We start from the raw sequence: 19918 nt of genomic DNA on the forward strand, positions 1-19918 counted from the left end.
CCAAGACCCTTATAGTTTAAAGGTAGTGCAATGTTAATATGGAGAGAGAATTTCATATGAGGGTGATTTTGGAAAGTGTCTTTAAAAAACTACAAATTTATTGTTCTTAACAATTTTTCTTAATCCTAGATAATTGGGTAAAAGTGACTTATAATAGGGGACGGAGGGAGTACTATTTTCCCAAGAAAAAAGTGACAACTCCGACAAGTGTCACCCCATTATGCTATGTCTTTCTTGATTAATTTTCTCTTTCATACTATTATTAGTAGGTACATCATGTCATATTTATATTTTATGATTTTTCAATAATTTAAATATCAAATAGTTCTATATTTTTCAAAATAATTTTTGACATTAAAATAATTAACAAAAATCAATTGTGACTTTTATACCATTAAACGTATTTATGACATTTAATGATTATTATTGAAATTATAATAATTAACAAAGTTCAATTTTAACTTTTCTACCATTAAACATATTTGACATATATAGTATAAGATTTGTATACGAAAATAGTTTATGACATTTAATGGTTATTATTGATATTAGACTAATTAACAAAAGTAAATTGTGACTTTTCTACTATGGGAGGTCTAGGGATCAAAAATATGTATATCAAAATAGTTTAAGAAAAGATGTAAGTAGACAAAATCTTTTTTATTAAAGATTATGTTTATTTTTTATATTAAAAAACTAAAATACCATAATATAATTGGATATCAAGGTATTGAACATAACTAGGATTAGGAAAAAAGTATGTTTTTTTAATGATTATGTTTATTTTTTATATTTAAAATAAAAAAGTAACTATAATATAATTGGATATCAAGGTATTGAACGTAACTAGGATGAGAAAAAAATTAATATATGATTTGGATTAGAAATAAATGACAAATGTGACTTTACTATCTCCTTAAAAAAATATTTTGCTATTAATTTGTAACGTTGTGGAAACTCCGATAAGTGTCACCCTCATTCTATGCATTTCTTCATAAATTTTCTCTCTCATACTATAATTAGTAGGCAGTTGATGTCATAATTATATTTTATGATTTTTTAGTAATTTAAATATTAAATAATTCTATATTTTTTAAAAGAATTAATTTATTAATATTTCATTTAATAGTTATTAATGACATTAGAATAATTACAAAAGTCAATTTGTGACTTTTTTAAAAAAGGACTACTGTATTAATTTGACATTTAATGATTTTAAATGACATTAGAATAATTAATAAAAATCAAATGTGATTTTTCTATCATTAGAATATATGCTCATTGCTGACAAAGTCTTTTTTTAATATTTCTTTATTTTTTATATTACAAAATATGAATGTAATAGCTTACGTTCAAAAATGATATCAAATATGCCATTAAAAAATTGATATCAAATAGTTATAGATTGATTTGGAAATTTACTACAAAATTTATATTTTATGTTTTCGTATATACATGTGGAAGATTAAAATGGTTTTGGTATATTGATTCAAAGCATAACAAATTAGAAAAAATGGAATTAGAATTAAACTAGGATTTAAAAAAACTTAAATATATGATATATGTATTTAAAAGAGAAAAAACAAGAGAAGAAATATGAAAAAGTCTAATGTATGTCGATAAAATACTTTTATTTCCATCCGTGCATGGCGCGGGATCAATACTAGTAAGATTATAAGTTTTTGACTCATGTCAATGCGACTATCTTTTCTGTGACGTGTTTTGGAACGACATTATTAGATTGGTTAGTTCGATGACGACGCCTGGTTGTAGGAACAACACCAAACTACGACTAGGGTTAGAGCGAGAATTTGACTTTTCCATGTCTTTATGACGATGTCAAAGGTGGCCTAAGTATCTCCAATTTATCCGTGAGCTTCGTTCTCATTTGTGAGAGGGTTGTTCTCAGGTAGGTTTCTCTTTCAATAATATTTCTGCTTTCGGAAAAAGTTAAATAATAAACTAAATTATTTTAAATTCAATTTATATTATTTTCCTTTTTTTTACTAATTTTGATATTCTTATGTTTCAATTCTTTTTTTAATCTTTTATCTCGTACTTTATTTTCTTTTGAACATTAATTTTTTGTAAGATAAAGATAGATTTATTAATGATATTTACAGACCTAAGAACTACCTTCAGAAAGATATAGGTGGAAGCACCAGTTCACGCAATGAGACTTACAACAAAGAGGTACCCCCCTGCACTAATAAAAGTATGTCCCAAAAATAAGGCTCTTAATAAAAGCTACTAAGACCCCAAAGCCGGAACGAAGTCAAAAACGCAAAACCAAAATGTTAGGCATTATATTGGAAGAACTAACATGCACAACCTATTAGGGAGGGGCAGGCAGGGGTCATCGCCCCCCAAAAATTTTGAAATTTTCACCGACTATAGGTGATTTTATATAGAAAATATTATAACATTTTGTGATACTCATCAAGTTGAAATTCCTGATAGAAAAACTCATTATTTTATGGGTAATGGTTGTCATAAGAAACAAGATGGAGATATGGAACATAATTATATAATATATGTATTCTATTCTGCAATTGATTTGCAACTATCTGAATTAAATAGAAGATTTAATCCAGAGGTAGTTGAACTTTTCATACTAATTAGTTCAGCTTTAGATCCTCATAAGGAAAAATTTAAATCATTTGTCGTTCAAACTGAGACATTATCATTCAGATGTTTCTCGAGATCCTAATTTAGGAAAAAATCTCAGTTTATCCGAGTCGTACCGGAAGTTAGTTGATACATTGATACGTCTTGTTTTGACTCTCCCTGTTTCAACAACATCTACAAAGCGGTCTTTTTCGGTAATGAAAGTTGTTAAGACTTCAGATTTGCAACAAAATCGAAGATGATCTTCTCATAAATTTATTGGTTGTATATATCAAGAGAGAAATTGCTGAAAAAATCTTCATTGATACAATAATAATAGATAAATTTAGTACTAACAAAGAACGAAGAGTTGTATTTAAATAATTTGTAATTATTTAAGGTTTATATAATATTCAATGAAATTTTTTTAGTCTTATATTTCGCTCCCCAACAAGCAAATCCTGGATACGCTCCTGCAACCTATCCAATCCGGTAGCAAAAGTAACTAGAGGGGAGCATAACAAGCTCACATATAGACCAACAGCAAGCTCATGGGGGAAAGTTGCACTATCATAGGGGTAAATAGCAAAACCACAGACCGGATGGAGGAGGGAGCAGTTTATGCAGTAAAAAGTTTCATTTCAGATGGAAGTGACAACCACATCCAGCATTAATATTGTTTATTAATTTTATTAAACAATAATTTGTGAAGTAAAACAATAATCATGGTTGTTCGAAACTTAACTAACCACTTTATTTTGCATCAACTATTTCTACAAACAAGACTACCGAGGTTAAGCATGTAAGTTGTATTTTCTCACCCAAATATAATAATGGTTCTTTAGTTAAAAACAAATGTTTCAAAATCCTGATTGTTAATTTGAATAAACATGAATTGGACAGATAATTCAGTTAGTGTTTGAGAACCCAATGGGTTGAAAGAATTAGACAGATAATTTTGAAGGTGTTTTTATAAGGAAAATGTTGAGTAGATAATCAATGGTTGTAGACATTCAATAAGTGTTGACATCTAGAGTGAGTCTAATGGACTTTACCTAATTCAGACCTCTGCTTATGCGGGCTCGTTGGTGGATTCTCCTAAACTCATCCATGCTCAATTGCTCATCCAAGAGCCTTGCCAAGTTGCAATATCAAGTTCCAGCCTTTCCAAGTTATATGTGCTGTCTTGTGAGTTGCCTACCGACCTTTCCAAGTTATCTATGCTGTCTTGTGAGTTGTCTAAGTTAGGAAAACATGTTCATAGTTCTTTTTAAAAATTGATGTGAATTACTTTCTATCTAAAAAAGACATTCAAAGTGACAAAAGAATGAAATATAAATCAATAATGAATATACGACATTTTTTTTTTGACAGTAATAATGAATATATATACGACATGATGTGATGTAATATGAAGTGAAAACGAGAAAAATAATGTATATATATCTTAAGTGTATTACCAATCATAATTGTTTTTAACTATTTAGAAACAAGCGGTGCCATGGCACTTCTGTGGTACCCATAAAATATTTTGGGTATGGTTGGTACCCACGTTGAGTAATTTCATAGATGATTATTATATTTTTTTAAGTAAATTTTACATTTTCGCATTTCATTTTACTATTCAATTAATTTCATCTCATGAAATTTGTTTTTTTAATGAAAAATGGTTTAGTTGTAGAGATAAACGATAATGGTTGAGATGCGAGCAAAACGACCATGATTGACGGATGAACAAAGCCTAAAAAAATACAACCTACAAATCTCATGTCTCTAAGAATGAAACGTTGCATAATTACGATAAAATAACATCAAAATTATAACTTATACATGCTTCTTCATTATTGAATTATCTCATTTTAGATATCATATCTTGATTTGGGTTAAAGTACCATAGCAAACACTAAAATAATAATAATAATAGTATAAAAAGGAAGTCTCATTGTACGCTTGGGATCCACATGCTATTAGATAAAAGATTTTCCTTTTCCATATCATCAGCATTGCTGTCATTTGTCGACTAAGACTTTGTAGTACTCGCACAACTACTTGGCTTTTCCATGGAGAAATACAATTTAACTATAAAAATACGTGTATTTTCAAAATGCATGGCTCGTCTACTCGATCACACATTCAGACCCTTCCTTTATTGTTCTTGCTTCCCTCTAATCACAATTCATTCATCTTCATGGGTGCTCTTAATTTTCAAGAACGCCCACTCAAACTCTACTTCATTCCTTACCCTGCATCCGGCCACATGATCCCTCTATGTGACATAGCCACACTCTTCTCCTCACGCGGCCACCATGTGACCATCATCACCACTCCCTCCAACGCCCAACTCATTCACAAATCCATCCCTTCCCACAACCTCCACCTTCACACAGTCCCATTCCCCTCCCGAGAAGTCGGCCTTCCGGACGGCGTTGAGAATCTCTCCGCCGTCACCGAACTCACCAACTCTCTCAAGGTCAACCAAGCTGTCATGATGCTCCGACAACAAATTCAACATTTTGTAGAGCACCACCCGCCAGATTGCATTGTGGCTGACTTTTTGTTCCCGTGGGTTGATGAAGTGGCCAGCAAGCTTCGCGTTCCTAGGCTCGCCTTCAATGGATACTCCCTCTTCGCCATCTGCGCCATGGAGTCTGTCAAAGCACGCAAAGACTCCGGTAATTCCTCCATCATTCAAGGCCTTCCTCACAACATCACCTTGAACGCAACGCCACCGAAGACACTAACTAGATTCTTGGAACCTCTACTAGCAACAGAGCTCAAAAGCTACGGGCTAATCGTGAACAATTTTGTTGAGCTTGACGGAGAGGAGTACATCGAGCACTACGAGAGAACCACCGGTCACAAGGCATGGCACCTTGGTCCAGTCTCTCTTATTCATAGAACTGATCAAGAGAAAGCAGAGAGGGGACACAAAAGCGTGGTGGGAGTGGACGAGTTCCTAAGTTGGCTCAACTCAAAGCCGTCCAACTCAGTACTATACATATGCTTTGGTAGCCTTTGCTATTTTTCGGATAAACAACTTTACGAGATTGCAAGCGCAATCGATGCATCTGGTTATGAATTCATATGGGTGGTTCCTGAGAAGAAAGGGAAAGAGGATGAGAGTGAAGAGGAGAAGGAAAAGTGGTTGCCAAAGGGATTTGAAGAGAGGAATCGAGAGAAGGGGATGATCGTTAAGGGGTGGGCACCGCAAGTGGTTATACTAGGCCATTACGCGATTGGTGGTTTTCTGACGCATTGCGGGTGGAACTCAACGGTTGAGGCGGTTAGTGCGGGGGTTCCGATGATCACATGGCCTGTGCACGACGAGCAGTTCTACAATGAAAAATTGATAACAGAGGTGCGAGGGATTGGGGTGGAGGTTGGTGCATGGGAATGGAGCATCATTGGTTTCATGGAGAGAAAGACTTTAGTGGGCAGAGATAACATTGAGAAAGCTATGAGGAGGTTGATGGATGGTGGTGTTGAAGCTGAGAACATCAGACAACGTGCCCAAGAGTATGGGAAAAAGGCTAGGCAAGCTGTTCAAGAAGGTGGCTCTTCCCACCAAAATTTGACGGCCTTGATTGATGATCTCAAACGATTAAGGGACTCTAAGCCACTTGATTAATCAACTTGATTTTTGTTCAACTTTACTATTCATTCAGCACAAAATAAAAACCATTGCGAAGTGAAGCCCATTGATGCATTGCACCTTGGGTTGTTCACGAGTTGAGTTGATTCAGATTTGGAGCAAGTATAATTTGAATCAATCAATTCGTTTGGTTTCGTTTGGTTTGATTTTGTAAAAAAAATCAGTAAATCCAAACCAAACTAATCCGACTAAAATCATATCGGTTTGGTTCGGGTTGGTACATAAACTTAAATTATTAGTTTTTAAAATTTATTTGTGTGTATTATTATTCTTTATGTATACATTTATGAATTTTAGAGTTTCTTGTTCGTCTATATTTTATGCAAATATAAATGTTTTTTTTATGCTTAACAACAAAGAGCAAAGGAAAAGAAAAATAGAAAAGAAAAAAAATCCTACTGCCTAATCACCACAGTCCCCATGGAATCAGCCAGAAGAAGACTCTCCATCCCTGACAGAGGATGGTGCACCATATAGAAGCTTCTGATCTTGCATAGCACCCGCCTTGGCCAAGAAGTCCGCGCACGAATTCCCCTCACGTAAAATATGCTCCCCTCGCACCTCCCAGTCACGCCTCAATAGGGCACAAATGTTATTCACCAAAACAGTAAAAACATGAAACTGAGAGGGGGGAGCACGCACCAATGAAATAGCTAGCATGGAATCTGAGAAACAAACATGTCTGATTCCCAAGTCCCAAGCCACGCGTAACCCATGGAAAATCGCCAGAAGCTCCATATGGAGAACCGATTCCTGCCTACCATAACCAAGGAACCCCACGATCCAATCTCCGCTAGAATTCCGGAGGCAACCACCATATCCCGAACGCAGCGGAGAACCAAGCGAGCTCCCATCACAATTAATCGCGATGGCAGACCCAACTGGCTTAATCCCGAATGCAAATATAAATGTTGATATCACTTTTAATTAACATAAATTTGTATAATTATAATTTTATGTAACTTATTTGGGGTTGTCTAAATGACTCATGAGAAAGTTTGGGTTAAATAATTCATCATTCAATCACAATGGAGATAAGTGAGTTGGAAATAAATTAATAAATAAAATATTGAAATTTTAACTCACTTATCTTCATTGGATAATAAGTTATTTAACTTAAACTTTCCCATGGGTCATTTAGACAACCCATGGGGTTGTCATCTTGGTATAGATATAAAAATTATGTATCAAATCGGGTGATTGGATGATCAGTTTGGTTCGACTTTAACGCAAAGAGAACTTATTATCTAAACCGATTACATTAGTTTGGTGTGGATCAACGACTTCATTGATCAATTTGAACCGATGAACACCTCTAACTCCATGATGATGTGAATTATTACAATTCAAAAAAAACTTATTTCAGTTTTGGTCACAGAAAATTCCTGATACAAACTCAGTCACAAATATTGCTAGTCTCAAAAAAATCTTAAGTATACATGGTTTCATTAGACAGAAAGGAGTATCTTCTATAATCGAAGTCTCCTTCAGTTGTATCACAATTATGCTCGGTCTCAGACGAGCATGTGTGTTCACAACTCAGATTGAACCTGTTTAAGATCATCCTCGTGCAATCTGCCTAACCGAATAATCCATAACCTTCCAAAGTTTCTACTTAAATTACAATCTTTTATTTCAAATTAGCCTAAACACTTTATTCACTCCTCCAGATATTTTGCTTGCTGGTTGGCTGAAATAATAAATTAAAATAAGGGGATTGTATCACTTATGTAATTCCAGTCACTTTTCTTATATTATGCCGGATCATTTTCATCAGATTTCACTTCCACCCTTTCTTTATCCAACATTATGGTCTTTTAAATCAATTTAAGTCATAGTCATTATTGGATAATTATAAAGAATTACAATGAATAGAGGATGTACTTCACTGTAACTATAGCTATGTTAAGCGACAAGTTTCGTTCTATCCAAAAGTAGTATTGAGTATTCCAATATTCCATAGCTCAATCGTGAATAAACTTTGGTATATCCAACAGAAAAGATTTACATACCTTGTCACTAATGGTCAATGGATCTCTTTTTATGTTCTTTAGTACTTAAAAAGAAGAAACAAGGGAGTTAATTCCAATGAATAATAATGATTCTACTCAAATTCATTTCAGGACATTCCAAGATGAAAGGAACAAAGGGTGACTGAGGCTCCAACATGGTCATAGGAAACCCTTTGACAAGGTTGTTAGTGTTGTAGGCAACAAAACAATATAACCAAAGAACAACATGGCATTGGAAACAAGACAAGGAATGTAAAAATGTTGGATAGAGAGGGAATAATCATCACAAGAGAGAGGATACAGCAAGTCAGCAACCCATAAAAGTAAGACAAAAATATCACACAATGGCAACAACACAACTTTCTGTTGTCTTCGTAAAAACAACTTAATTAAGTGTTTATAACCATAAGAGTTTATCGCATACAAAATAAAGCACATCTAAAGCTTAACCTTCACTGATTCCACTTCTCAGCATTACATCCTAAAATTACAAAAAAATTGAGACAATGCAGCATCTAAACAATGAGCAGAAGCAGGAACTAAACTCACATTGCTTTAATTACTAAAATTAGGGAAAACAACTTAATTAAACGCTTAGATCAAACTCGCTAACAAGTATATTATCATCTCTATGCTATTGCTAGGGTTCTTGAGGTGAGGAAACTCTCATGTTCTTCTTCTTGTTGTTCTCCGAAATCGCCCTCGCAAACGACTCCACAATTCGCTGTTGAGACTCCAGAATCATCTCAGTGCGCTTCATCTCTGTCTCAATCCGCATCATTTCAATCTCCTTCGCCATCTCCATCTTCATCTGCTCCATCCGCACAAACCCATCACCCAAAACCTTAATCGCAGACACCACTTCCCCCACCGGATCTCTCTCCCTCTTCTTCCCCGAATCCCTCGCCTCGTGGTCATTGCTAGCGTTGTGATTCAGATTAGCATTGAATTTCTGATTCGCAACCTTCCCGAACCCGAAGAGTTTGGGTCCGGGTTGCGCCGCGCCCGACCCGGTTGGAATCCGGATCCTGAACCCGCCGCTGGAGAATCCGTTCTTGTAGAGCTTGTTCAGGCTCCTGGTGCTAGATCCGTGGCCGTCGTTGCCGCCGTAGAAATCCTGATCGTGATCGTCGTTGTTGTTGTCGTCGTGGTGGGGGCTGTGGTCGGAGTCGATTTCGGGTTTGACAGGGGAGGGGCCTTTCTCCATGGAATCCATGAGGGAGAAGTGGGCCCAGGAGGAGGTGAAGCGGGAGATGGGGAGGGAGCGAGCGCGTTGGATCTCGGTGCGGTAGCGTTTGCGAAGCTTCTCCATCTTGTGGCGGCACTGGATGGGGGTCTTGGCCGGGGTTTTTTCAGGGCAGCGGTGGGAGACGGCGTCGGCGACGTCTTGCCAGTGGGAGGCTTTGAGGTTTCCGCGGCCGAGGGAGTACCATTTGTCACGGTAGGCGTCGATGAGGGCGAAGGTTTCGTCCGGGGACCAGCAGGGGGGAGGGAGGCGGCGGGAGGAGGTGGGGGTGGCGGTGGGGGGAGGAGGGATTGGGATGAGGGCGAGGGGGAGGGCGGAGGGTGGATCTGGAGGAGGGGAGGAGTGAGGAGGAGAAGCCATGGAAGAAGGAGGAGGAGAAGGGTGTGGAGAAAATGTATGTATTGTGGAGTTTGGTGGTGGAGTAGGGTAAGGACATATTGGGTGGTGGTGGTGGAGTAGGGTAAGGACATATTGGGTGGTGGTGGTGGTGCGCGTGAGATGGGGACAGGATAGGATGAGGAGGAGGGCACCACCGATTTGGTGGGGGGAGAGGCTAACATGCGCCCACCTCAACAACACGCACCCACTCATCCACCCACCCCCACTTCCCGCACCTTGATCATCTTTCATTTCATTGGGTTATTTAATCTAACAAACCTAACCAGTAACTAACTAACCACTTTCTGTTTCATATGGGCTACCCGTGGGAGTGGGAGTAGGAGTAGCTCACTTCACTCACCCTCCTCAAACACAAGGAGAGGATACTCATAAGCTCATGCAATTTCTTTTAGTTAGTTGTATAAACAAAACAAAAAAATGTGGTATATATTTCAAAATTACATACCACTAACTAAAAATGGAGCAGCCAAATTTACATTTCACACTTTTATTTCTTACACACCAAATTTTACATTCCTCACTTTTTAAGTATTGTATGTGTTTTTCCAGCTTTAAAAAAAATACATACCAATAACAACAACAATGAAGTAGAAACTTATTGGATGCCATAGGTGCTTTAATGTCTTTGTTGAAGGAGATGATGGATTTGATTTGAGAAGGTAAATGTGGTGAGAGAGTAGAATGAGTATGGTGGGGAAGTTTTGAATTTAGGGGAATATTTGGGTTTTTGAAAAAAGGCAATGGCTAGGTTTGGGGATTACATGAATAATTTTACCATTTGGTTTAACTACCTTTCCAATTGGTAAATTCGATGATGTAAGTAAATCTAAGGGAGTATCCAAGTACTAGGTGTTCAGATTTGTCTGGCAGGCCAATGGGATATTGTCTGTCCATGTATACTTGTATATTTCAAGGCCCAGCCCATGGACTCCAGATTCGTTCCGTATTTTGATCAACTTTGGGCCACTAAAATAGCAACTATCCTTCATTTTTTTTGGAAACTAGCTATCCTTCATTGACAAAAACAATATCATTTGATTTTATTGTTTATGTCAAATTAAATTGCAAAGATTCAAAAACTAACGATCTTAGCGCGTGCTCCTCGTTTGTGCATTTTTTAATATTATCCTTCATCTGACCTCTGTCTTCAAATAACAATTGAACTGTGTCACTATTAGTGTCTCCCCCACCCTCCACCGACCACCATGGATGAAGAAAATACACTGAAACTCTACTTCATTCCATACCTAGCAGCTGGTCACATGATCCCTCTGTGTGACATAGCCACACTCTTCGCCTCACGTGGCCAACACGTGACCATCATCACCACTCCCTCCAACGCCCAAATCCTTCGAAAATCCATCTCCGATGCCGTCATCCACCTCCACACCGTCCAATTCCCCTCCAAACAAGTTGGCCTCCCCGACGGCGTCGAAACCATGACCGCCCTCACTAACCTCGCTGACTCCGCCAAATTCTACCAAGCCGCCATGCTCCTCCAAGGACCAATCGGTGATTTCGTGGAGCAAAACCCACCCGACTGCATCGTCGGTGACTTCATGATGCAATGGGTTGGTGACCTCGCCAACAGGCTTCAGATCCCGATGCTTGCATTCAACGGCTTCTCCCTCTTCACCGTTGCGGCCATGGAGTCCGTTAGAAAACACCCCTTCGAAGCAGAGCCGTTTGTGATCCCGGATTTTCCTCATCAAATCACCCTGCGTGCGATACCAGAGAAATCCTCCACCGGGTTCTTGGAATATCTGCTGGAGAAAGAGCTCACAAGCCACGGGCTGATCGTGAACAACTTCGCCGAGCTCGACGGAGAAGAGTACATCGAGCACTACGAGAGAATCACCGGTCACAAGGCATGGCATCTTGGCCCTGCTTCTCTGATTCGCAGAACAGAGCAAGAGAGAGCAGAGAGGGGGCAGAACAGTGTGGTGAGTGCGGACGAGTTACTGAGCTGGCTCAACTCGAAGCCACCCAACTCGGTTGTCTACATCTGCTTTGGTAGCGTGTGTCATTACTCAGATGAACAGCTTTACGAGATTGCAAGTGCCATCGAAGCATCGGGCTATGGATTCATATGGGTGGTTCCTGAGAAGAAAGGGAAAGAGGAAGAGAGCGAAGAGGAGAAGGGAAAGTGGTTGCCGAAGGGGTTTGAAGAGAGGAATCGAGAGAAGGGGATGATTATCAGAGGTTGGGTTCCGCAGGTGGTTATACTAGGCCACCGTGCTGTGGGTGCGTTTGTGACCCATTGTGGGTGGAACTCGACAGTTGAGGCGGTTAGCGCGGGGGTTCCGATGATAACGTGGCCGGTGGTTGGGGAGCAATTTTACAATGAGAAGCTGATTACTGAGGTGCGGGGGATTGGGGTGGAGGTGGGTGCAGAGGAGTGTTGCCTGATGGGTTTTGATAAGAGGGAGAAATTGGTTAGCAGGGAGAGTATAGAGAAGGCTGTGAGGAGGTTGATGGACGGTGGTGATGAGGGGGAGCAGATCAGACGGCGCGCACAAGAGTATGGGGAAAAGGCTAGGCAGGCTGTTGAAGAAGGTGGCTCCTCCCACAAGAATTTGACTGCATTGATTGATGATCTTAAAAGATTGAGGGTTAAGCCTTAAACTATTTGTGAGTTTTTGAATTTGGTGCTGGTTGCAGTACCTCAGGCCAAATTGAGGTGTGAGATCTAAAAGGAGTTGTTTAATAACAAAGACTTTGTATCGATTAAATTTTTTATTTTATTATATTATAGTAATGCAACATTTCTTTTTTAGAATGTAAAATTTGCGAGTTGTGTTTTTTAAGCTTTGTTAATCTATCAACCATTCGCATCTTCATCACTCGTCAATTTTTCATTAAAAATTAGATTTCATGAGACAAAATTAATTGACAACATAAAATGAAATTTAAAGATGTAGTATTTACCTTTAATAATATTATAATAATCTATTGTATTACTTAATGTGGGTATCACACACACAAAAAAATTGAAAGTAACACATATTTGCTTTTTAATTTTAGTGACAGTCAAATTTTGTTTTAGTTTGTGTCTTCTATTTTTCAAAATCAAGATATTTTTGTATATGTAATTAATAAACTTGTGCTAAATGTCAGCATTACTACTTAGATTGAATTGGATCAACATGCTAGAGTTTTGAAAGAAAATACTCCATTTATTCCTTTTTAACTAACATAGTGAGTTGTTAGAGTTTTTTTTTTTTCTCATTCTATCCTCTTACATTTGGCTGCATCTACCGTGTGTCAGTTTGAAACAGACACACGGTGCTTCAGTTACTGTTCTCCATGTAAATTACAAAATTACCCATTTTAATTATAAAATTTCTTTCTTCCTCTTTACTCTTGCTGGCTCTCCGGCGAGCCATGCTGCCGGCTTGATCCAGGTTGCTGACTTTCCCCACCATTTGCCCATCTCCTCTTCCTTAGAACCTGGCACTGCCACCACACTACATCTTCCTTCTTCGAAATCTAGATCCAATGGTACTGCTAGCTTCTTCTTTTTTTTTGTTAAAATAAAAATCATTGAACATAAAAGTGAATTTTAAACATAAATTGTTACACATCGCAACAAGTAGTTACATTGCAGAACAACAAGGAAAGTCCTACCTATAATCCAATACATAAAACTGCAACTAATTTCTTTCTCTACCCTACGAACACCACCAACAATCTATCAAACCCAGCACCCCCAATTCTTTCCATTTTTTTTCTTGACAACAAGGTTTTTCCTCACCCACAAATTTACAGAAGATGATAAGAGGGATGATTTGGTGGAGAAGAACATAAGATAATGTGGTGGTTGTGGACCTATGGACGGGGAAAGCTGGTCCCGAGGCCGGTGGGTCTTGCTAGCTGGGAGATTTGGTGGCAGATCTGGATGTTTTGGTTGTAGATCTGGAATTCTTGTTGGCTCTGTTTTTGTGGTCTGGTTGGGCTCAAAACAAAGGTTGAAGGAGGCTGAGGAGAGGAGGGGCACAGTGTTGGGTCAGAGGAGCGGTGGAGGGGAAGGGGGAGAGAAAGAAGGACGATCTGAGGAGGTAGATGATGAGAAGGAGGGAGGAGGAAGAGGTGGCGGTGGAGGAGCAGTAGGCGGAGGCTCGTTCTCCGGCAATGGCTATGGTTTTTCCAAGTTGAACAGTTAGGAGAAATGAGGAAGATAAATCACGGGTGTTTTGGTCATTGCATAATTTTTGTATTTTAAATCTGAACCATTGAATATTTTAATATTATATCGAAGGGTGATAATTAAACTGAAGCACCGTGGGTCAGTTTATGAAACCCTTACATTTCAATTATAAAGTCATAAAGCTCTACAACAAAGATAGTGAATTGTTAGTTTTTTTCCCAGTCTCTGATATCATTAAACCATTTACCACTCTCTTCTATTCATAAAGTCATAAAACTTTTCATAATTATTGAGAAAGAAGAATTTTATGGAAAATGTGAAGTGAATTTATTAAAAAAGTAAGGGTATAATTGACAAATTGTAACATTCAAACATCAAAATGACAGTTAAATAAGAAAAAAAAAATCTTCTAAAACGGAACTTAAAAAAGGAACGGAGGGAGTAACTTCTTAGATTGGTCTTTGTCATTTGACTCATTTCCTTCCTTTGCTCTCACGGTCATTTTTCACTTTCGTTGAATTTGATTTTCAGCATATTAGAGAATGTAGAATCCGCTAATCAAATAGTTTGATTGAGTCAGAATTCTTTGTACACTTCAGAATTGTATCACAAATTACTCACGATCGGAAGGATGGGGCACTTCACAAAAATCGATTCAAGCAAAAATAGTAACAATGGTCAATGAGGTTTGGTGCATCTTCTTGTCCACAAGGCACAAGAACTAAGAAGGGCATGAATTCAATGTTATTTGATCATTTGGCATCAATATAGTTAAGTTTATAACTATGTTTAGTCTATATTCCAATGCAGCAACACATAAAGTTCAGTATTTGTCAGTAAATTTAGCTCTTATACAAGTTGAGTTCCATCAATTGACTGTAAATTTGTCTGGCAAGTGCCACTGAATTTCATATTGCTAGCAGTCTATACTCTTAAAAGCCTTTGATATGTATTGAATAGATCTCTTTAACAGTATAGAATCTGCTTTAATTTTGAAATGTATAAATATGTCCTGTGGCACTGGCAGTTTTGAATCAAAATGTTATTTGCTACATTTTCTGATTTTCCGATTTCTTCTCTTCCATCAAGGCTGCAAATGAATGTGATTTGGAACAAGTTGTATACTGGACTGGGCGAGCCCCTAGAGGGGCAACGCCCAGCATGTATCCCGCCCTGAGGCGGGGCCCTGGCCTTCAGATGGGCCTTGACCTCGGAGGCCCAATTGGCCCAATAGGTAGTACCCAAGCTCTATAAATAGGAGGTAGTTATCAAGTGGAAGGGACTTTTGGCTCATTTGATGAAATAGCACATGAAATTCAGCACTCTCTCTCTCATTCTCACCCTCTCTTAGCTCAATCCTCTACCTCTAGGTACTATACCTCTCTTCAATGTTCATTCCAAGAACATTTGGCGCCGTCTGTGGGGATCGAACCCACGACCACGTGCAACAGGAAGTCGACAAGTTGCTGGCGGCAGAGTTCATCAGGGAGGTGAAGTATCCGACGTGGTTGGCGAACGTCGTAATGGTGAAGAAGGCGAACGGGAAATGGCGAATGTGTGTAGATTACACAGACTTAAACAAAGCATGTCCAAAGGATTCGTATCCCCTTCCCAGCATCGATAGCCTTGTTGATGGTGCCTCGGGCAACGAACTGCTTAGCTTGATGGATGCTTATTCTGGCTATCATCAAATCCGCATGCACCCGGCAGACGAGGACAAAACGGCTTTTATGACCGCCAGAGTCAATTATTGCTATCGCACCATGCCGTTTGGACTAAAGAACGCTGGGGCGACCTACCAAAGATTGATGGATAGGGTTTTTGCCGGGCAGGTGGGAAGAAACATGGAGGTTTACGTTGATGACATGATTGTTAAGTCAGTACGTGGTTTAGACCATCATCAAGATCTGGAGGAAGCATTTGGCGAAATAAGGAAGCACAATATGCGCCTCAACCCGGAGAAATGCTCTTTTGGTGTTCAGGGGGGCAAGTTTTTGGGATTCATGATCACATCCAGAGGAATCGAGATAAACCCAGAAAAATGCAAGGCGATTCAGCAGATGAAAAGCCCTTCTAATGTGAAAGAGGTCCAACGTTTGACGGGGCGAATAGCAGCTTTGTCTCGGTTTCTTCCCAAGTCTGGTGACAGATCTTTCCCTTTTTTCAAGTGTCTTCGCAAGAATGTCGCATTTGAGTGGACGGCGGAGTGTGAGGAAGCTTTTGTTCGCCTCAAGGAACTCCTATCGTCACCGCCAATCTTGTCGAAACCAATACAGGGACACCCGCTGCATTTGTATTTTGCTGTGAGCGATAGTGCTCTGAGTTCTGTGATGTTGCAGGAGATAGATGGCGAGCATCGAATTGTTTATTTTGTTAGTCACACACTCCAGGGCGCGGAGGTCAGATATCAGAAAATTGAGAAGGCGGCGCTGGCGGTCCTCGTCACCGCCCGGCGGTTGAGACCTTATTTTCAGAGTTTTCCCGTGAAGGTGCGGACGGATTTGCCCTTGAGACAAGTATTACAAAAACCGGATTTATCAGGTAGATTGGTCGCCTGGTCGGTTGAATTGTCAGAGTATGGTTTGCAATATGATAAGCGGGGCACGGTTGGTGCGCAGTCGCTAGCTGACTTTGTGGTCGAGTTGACTCCAGATCGGTTTGAAAGAGTGGACACTCAGTGGACTCTCTTCGTGGATGGATCCTCCAATAGTAGTGGCAGCGGCGCGGGAGTAACGTTAGAAGGGCCGGGAGAACTAGTGTTGGAGCAATCCCTGAAATTCGAGTTCAAAGCAACGAACAACCAAGCAGAATATGAAGCTCTCATCGCCGGCTTGAAGTTGGCGCGGGAAGTGAAGATCGGGAGTTTGTTGATAAGAACGGACTCACAATTGGTGGAGAATCAAGTAAAGGGAACTTTCCAGGTCAAAGATCCTAATCTGATCAAGTACCTTGAGTGGGTACGGTATTTGATGACACTTTTTCAAGAGGTCGTGGTGGAGTACGTTCCTCGGGCAGAAAATCAGCGGGCGGACGCGCTGGCCAAATTGGCGAGCACGCGGAAGCCCGGCAATAACAAAAGTGTGATTCAGGAAACGCTGGCGTACCCAAGCATCGAAGGCGAGCTCATGGCTTGCGTGAACAGAGGGGGAACATGGATGGATTCCATAAAATCTATCTTGGCGGGGGACCCGACAGAAGTGGAGCAATGCACGAAGGAACAACGGCGGGAGGCGAGTCACTATACTCTCATTGACGGACACTTGTATCGCCGTGGTTTCTCAACGCCATTGTTGAAATGCGTACCGCCAGAGAAGTACGAAGTGATAATGTCTGAGGTACATGAAGGAGTGTGCGCGAGCCACATCGGGGGAAGGTCTTTGGCTTGCAAGGTGTTGAGGGCGGGTTTTTACTGGCCCACCCTCAGGAAAGATTGTATGGACTTCGTGAAGCAGTGCAAGAAATGTCAAGTGTTTGCGGATTTGTCTAAGGCACCGCCAAAGGAGTTGGTAACGATGAGCGCCCCGTGGCCTTTCGCCATGTGGGGTGTGGACTTAGTCGGACCTTTTCCGACCGCCAGGGCACAAATGAAGTTTATATTAGTGGCGGTGGACTACTTCACTAAGTGGATTGAGGCCGAACCCTTGGCCAAGATTACTTCTGCAAAGATAGTCAATTTCTACTGGAAGCATATTGTTTGCAGGTTCGGAATCCCAAGGGCGATCGTATCTGACAACGGGACCCAGTTTTCAAGCAGCCAAACAAGGGAGTTCTGCAGGGAAATGGGCATACAGATGAGGTTCGCCTCTGTTGAGCATCCGCAGACGAACGGGCAGGTGGAATCTGCAAACAGGGTAATCCTGCGAGGACTAAGACGACGGCTTGCGAAGGCTAAGGGAGCGTGGTTGGATGAACTTCCGGTGGTGCTGTGGTCGTACAACACCACCGAGCAATCTACTACAAGGGAAACCCCCTTTAGAATGACCTATGGGGTAGACGCCATGTTGCCGGTGGAGATTGACAACTTTACATGGCGGACTCAACCAGGTTTTGAAGGGGAAAATCAGGCCAACATGGCAATGGAGCTGGACCTTTTGTCGGAAACGCGCGACGAGGCGCACATTCGGGAAACAGCGATGAAGCAGCGCGTGGCGGCAAAGTTCAACAGCAGGGTTCGCGTCCGGGATATGCAGGTCGGCGACCTTGTCCTCAAGTGGCGGTCGGGAGCCCCGGGGAACAAGCTTACTCCCAACTGGGAAGGGCCCTACCGCATTATTAAAGTTCTTGGTAATGGGGCCTATCACTTAGAAGAGCTGGATGGAAGGCGGTTACCTCGATCGTTCAATGGTTTGAGCTTGCGCTACTTTTATAGTTGATCGCAGGCGAGAAAGTGAACAAGGCGGAATCGCCGGAGCCAGATATCTTTAAGATTTTCTGAAGTGTTTTCAAATTCTCCAATGTATTGCAATAACAAGGCGTGCTCTTTTTCTCCGAAAGGAGTTTTTTAATGAGGCGCTCCATCAATAAAAGAAAACGAAAATTCACGAAATTCGTGTCCAAAAATTCCAGGGATTCCCTGACGATCGGAATTGCCGATCGACATAAAGAATTACGGCGATCACTAAGTGGGACAAGCTTGATCCCCAAAGGGGCTTGCTGGAACCCTGAAGGTTGTGGCGATTCCACAAATGGCCTTTGACGCCTGGGAATCACCCTCCGGAAAGTCTGACGTGATCGCCGGTCCCGTAAACGATGTGCTGGGTAAGTCTCGCCAGAATACGACGAGCGCCGTTAGCTAGGCAAAAGTCTTGGGACCCCCAAATGGCCATTGGGATCCAAGCATTGTAAGCCCCGAGCGGGCAAAGCCCCGGGCGAAGTCCTCGAGAATGGAGGCCGTTTCTTCCTATTGGGGAAAACGTCTAAAGTCTTGGTGGTGGAATACCAAGCAACAAGTCCTAGTTAAAATTAAGGCACGAAATCGTTAGGCGTAATTCAATCATATGACGCGTGAAAAATAGCGCAAGATATAAGGTCGGCGAATGAATAAGGTGGAAGGCGAGTGCTTGGTCACTCAGGATGTTGAGTATTTTACTACTCTGGCGTGTTGAGGGGTTAAACTATGAAACTTATTCTTAAATCTTTTAAGCCATAAGAAGGCGGCGACTAAAAAATGTACGGCGGAAGCATTCCAACATGATTTACAAAATATCCAACGGCGATATAAAAAGCTATGGCGAAGGGTTGCTTAAACATAGACGAATGGCGGAAAAGTACACTACAAGGCGACAGTAAAAGCTAAAGTAATGTTAAAATTACATTATTCATTGTTTTCTTTCTCCTGTTCTTCTTCTTCCTCTTCTTCTACAGTCGCTGTCCAGAGGTTTTGGTCAATCAGGGGAGGATCGTCGGGACCAACCAGTCCTTTGGCGGTTATTTCTTTCATTACTCCCATGGCGCTAAAGTCAAAGTTCGGGTACAAATGTTGGGCCTGATCTTTGGCGAGGTAGAAACCGCGCTCGCGGTTGTCAAGGGCGATATCAGCGGCTTGTTCCCTCGCCTCAGTGGCTTTGGCCTTCTCCGTCGCTAGCTCGTCCTCTAGTCTTTTGATCTTTGCCAGTTGGGAAGCAATCTCAGCATCTTTCGTGGCGAGGGCCTCGGCATGAGTTTCGGTCGCTTTCTTGATCTCCTCGGACGTAGCCTGCATCACCGCCTCCATATCAGACTTCGCCAAGGCCAAGGACTCCGCAGACTTTTTCTCTTGCTCCGCCAACGCCTTCTTCACTAACTCCAGCTCAGTGCGCAGTATGGCAAGCTCTGACTCCTTAGAAATCAGCGCCTCGCCTCGGGCGATCAAGTCC

At 40.7% G+C, this 19918-nt stretch overlaps 4 protein-coding genes across 4 annotated transcripts; 3 read left to right on the forward strand and 1 right to left on the reverse strand.

Annotated features, from left to right (window-relative positions):
• The first annotated feature begins 4541 nt into the window (after window positions 1-4541).
• LOC130713514 (probable UDP-glucosyl transferase 73B6) lies at window positions 4542-6571 on the forward strand. The gene has a single exon (XM_057563280.1). It carries the CDS (start codon window positions 4712-4714, stop codon window positions 6233-6235), a length of 1524 nt encoding a protein of 507 aa, XP_057419263.1. The 5' UTR covers window positions 4542-4711; the 3' UTR covers window positions 6236-6571.
• A 2089-nt stretch (window positions 6572-8660) lies between these two features.
• Window positions 8661-10295, reverse strand: LOC130710190 (trihelix transcription factor ENAP1-like). The gene has a single exon (XM_057559372.1). It carries the CDS (start codon window positions 10145-10147, stop codon window positions 8912-8914), a length of 1236 nt encoding a protein of 411 aa, XP_057415355.1. The 5' UTR covers window positions 10148-10295; the 3' UTR covers window positions 8661-8911.
• Window positions 10296-11067: 772 nt separating this feature from the next.
• Window positions 11068-12702, forward strand: LOC130710188 (UDP-glucose flavonoid 3-O-glucosyltransferase 7-like). The gene has a single exon (XM_057559369.1). It carries the CDS (start codon window positions 11122-11124, stop codon window positions 12538-12540), a length of 1419 nt encoding a protein of 472 aa, XP_057415352.1. The 5' UTR covers window positions 11068-11121; the 3' UTR covers window positions 12541-12702.
• A 1044-nt stretch (window positions 12703-13746) lies between these two features.
• On the forward strand, window positions 13747-14079 carry LOC130713318 (glycine-rich RNA-binding protein 1-like). The gene has a single exon (XM_057563092.1). It carries the CDS (start codon window positions 13747-13749, stop codon window positions 14077-14079), a length of 333 nt encoding a protein of 110 aa, XP_057419075.1.
• The last annotated feature ends 5839 nt before the right edge of the window (window positions 14080-19918 follow it).

The sequence above is a fragment of the Lotus japonicus genome, chromosome 4, assembly GCF_012489685.1.
Source record: "Lotus japonicus ecotype B-129 chromosome 4, LjGifu_v1.2".
In the NCBI taxonomy this organism is placed as follows: Eukaryota; Viridiplantae; Streptophyta; class Magnoliopsida; order Fabales; family Fabaceae; genus Lotus; species Lotus japonicus.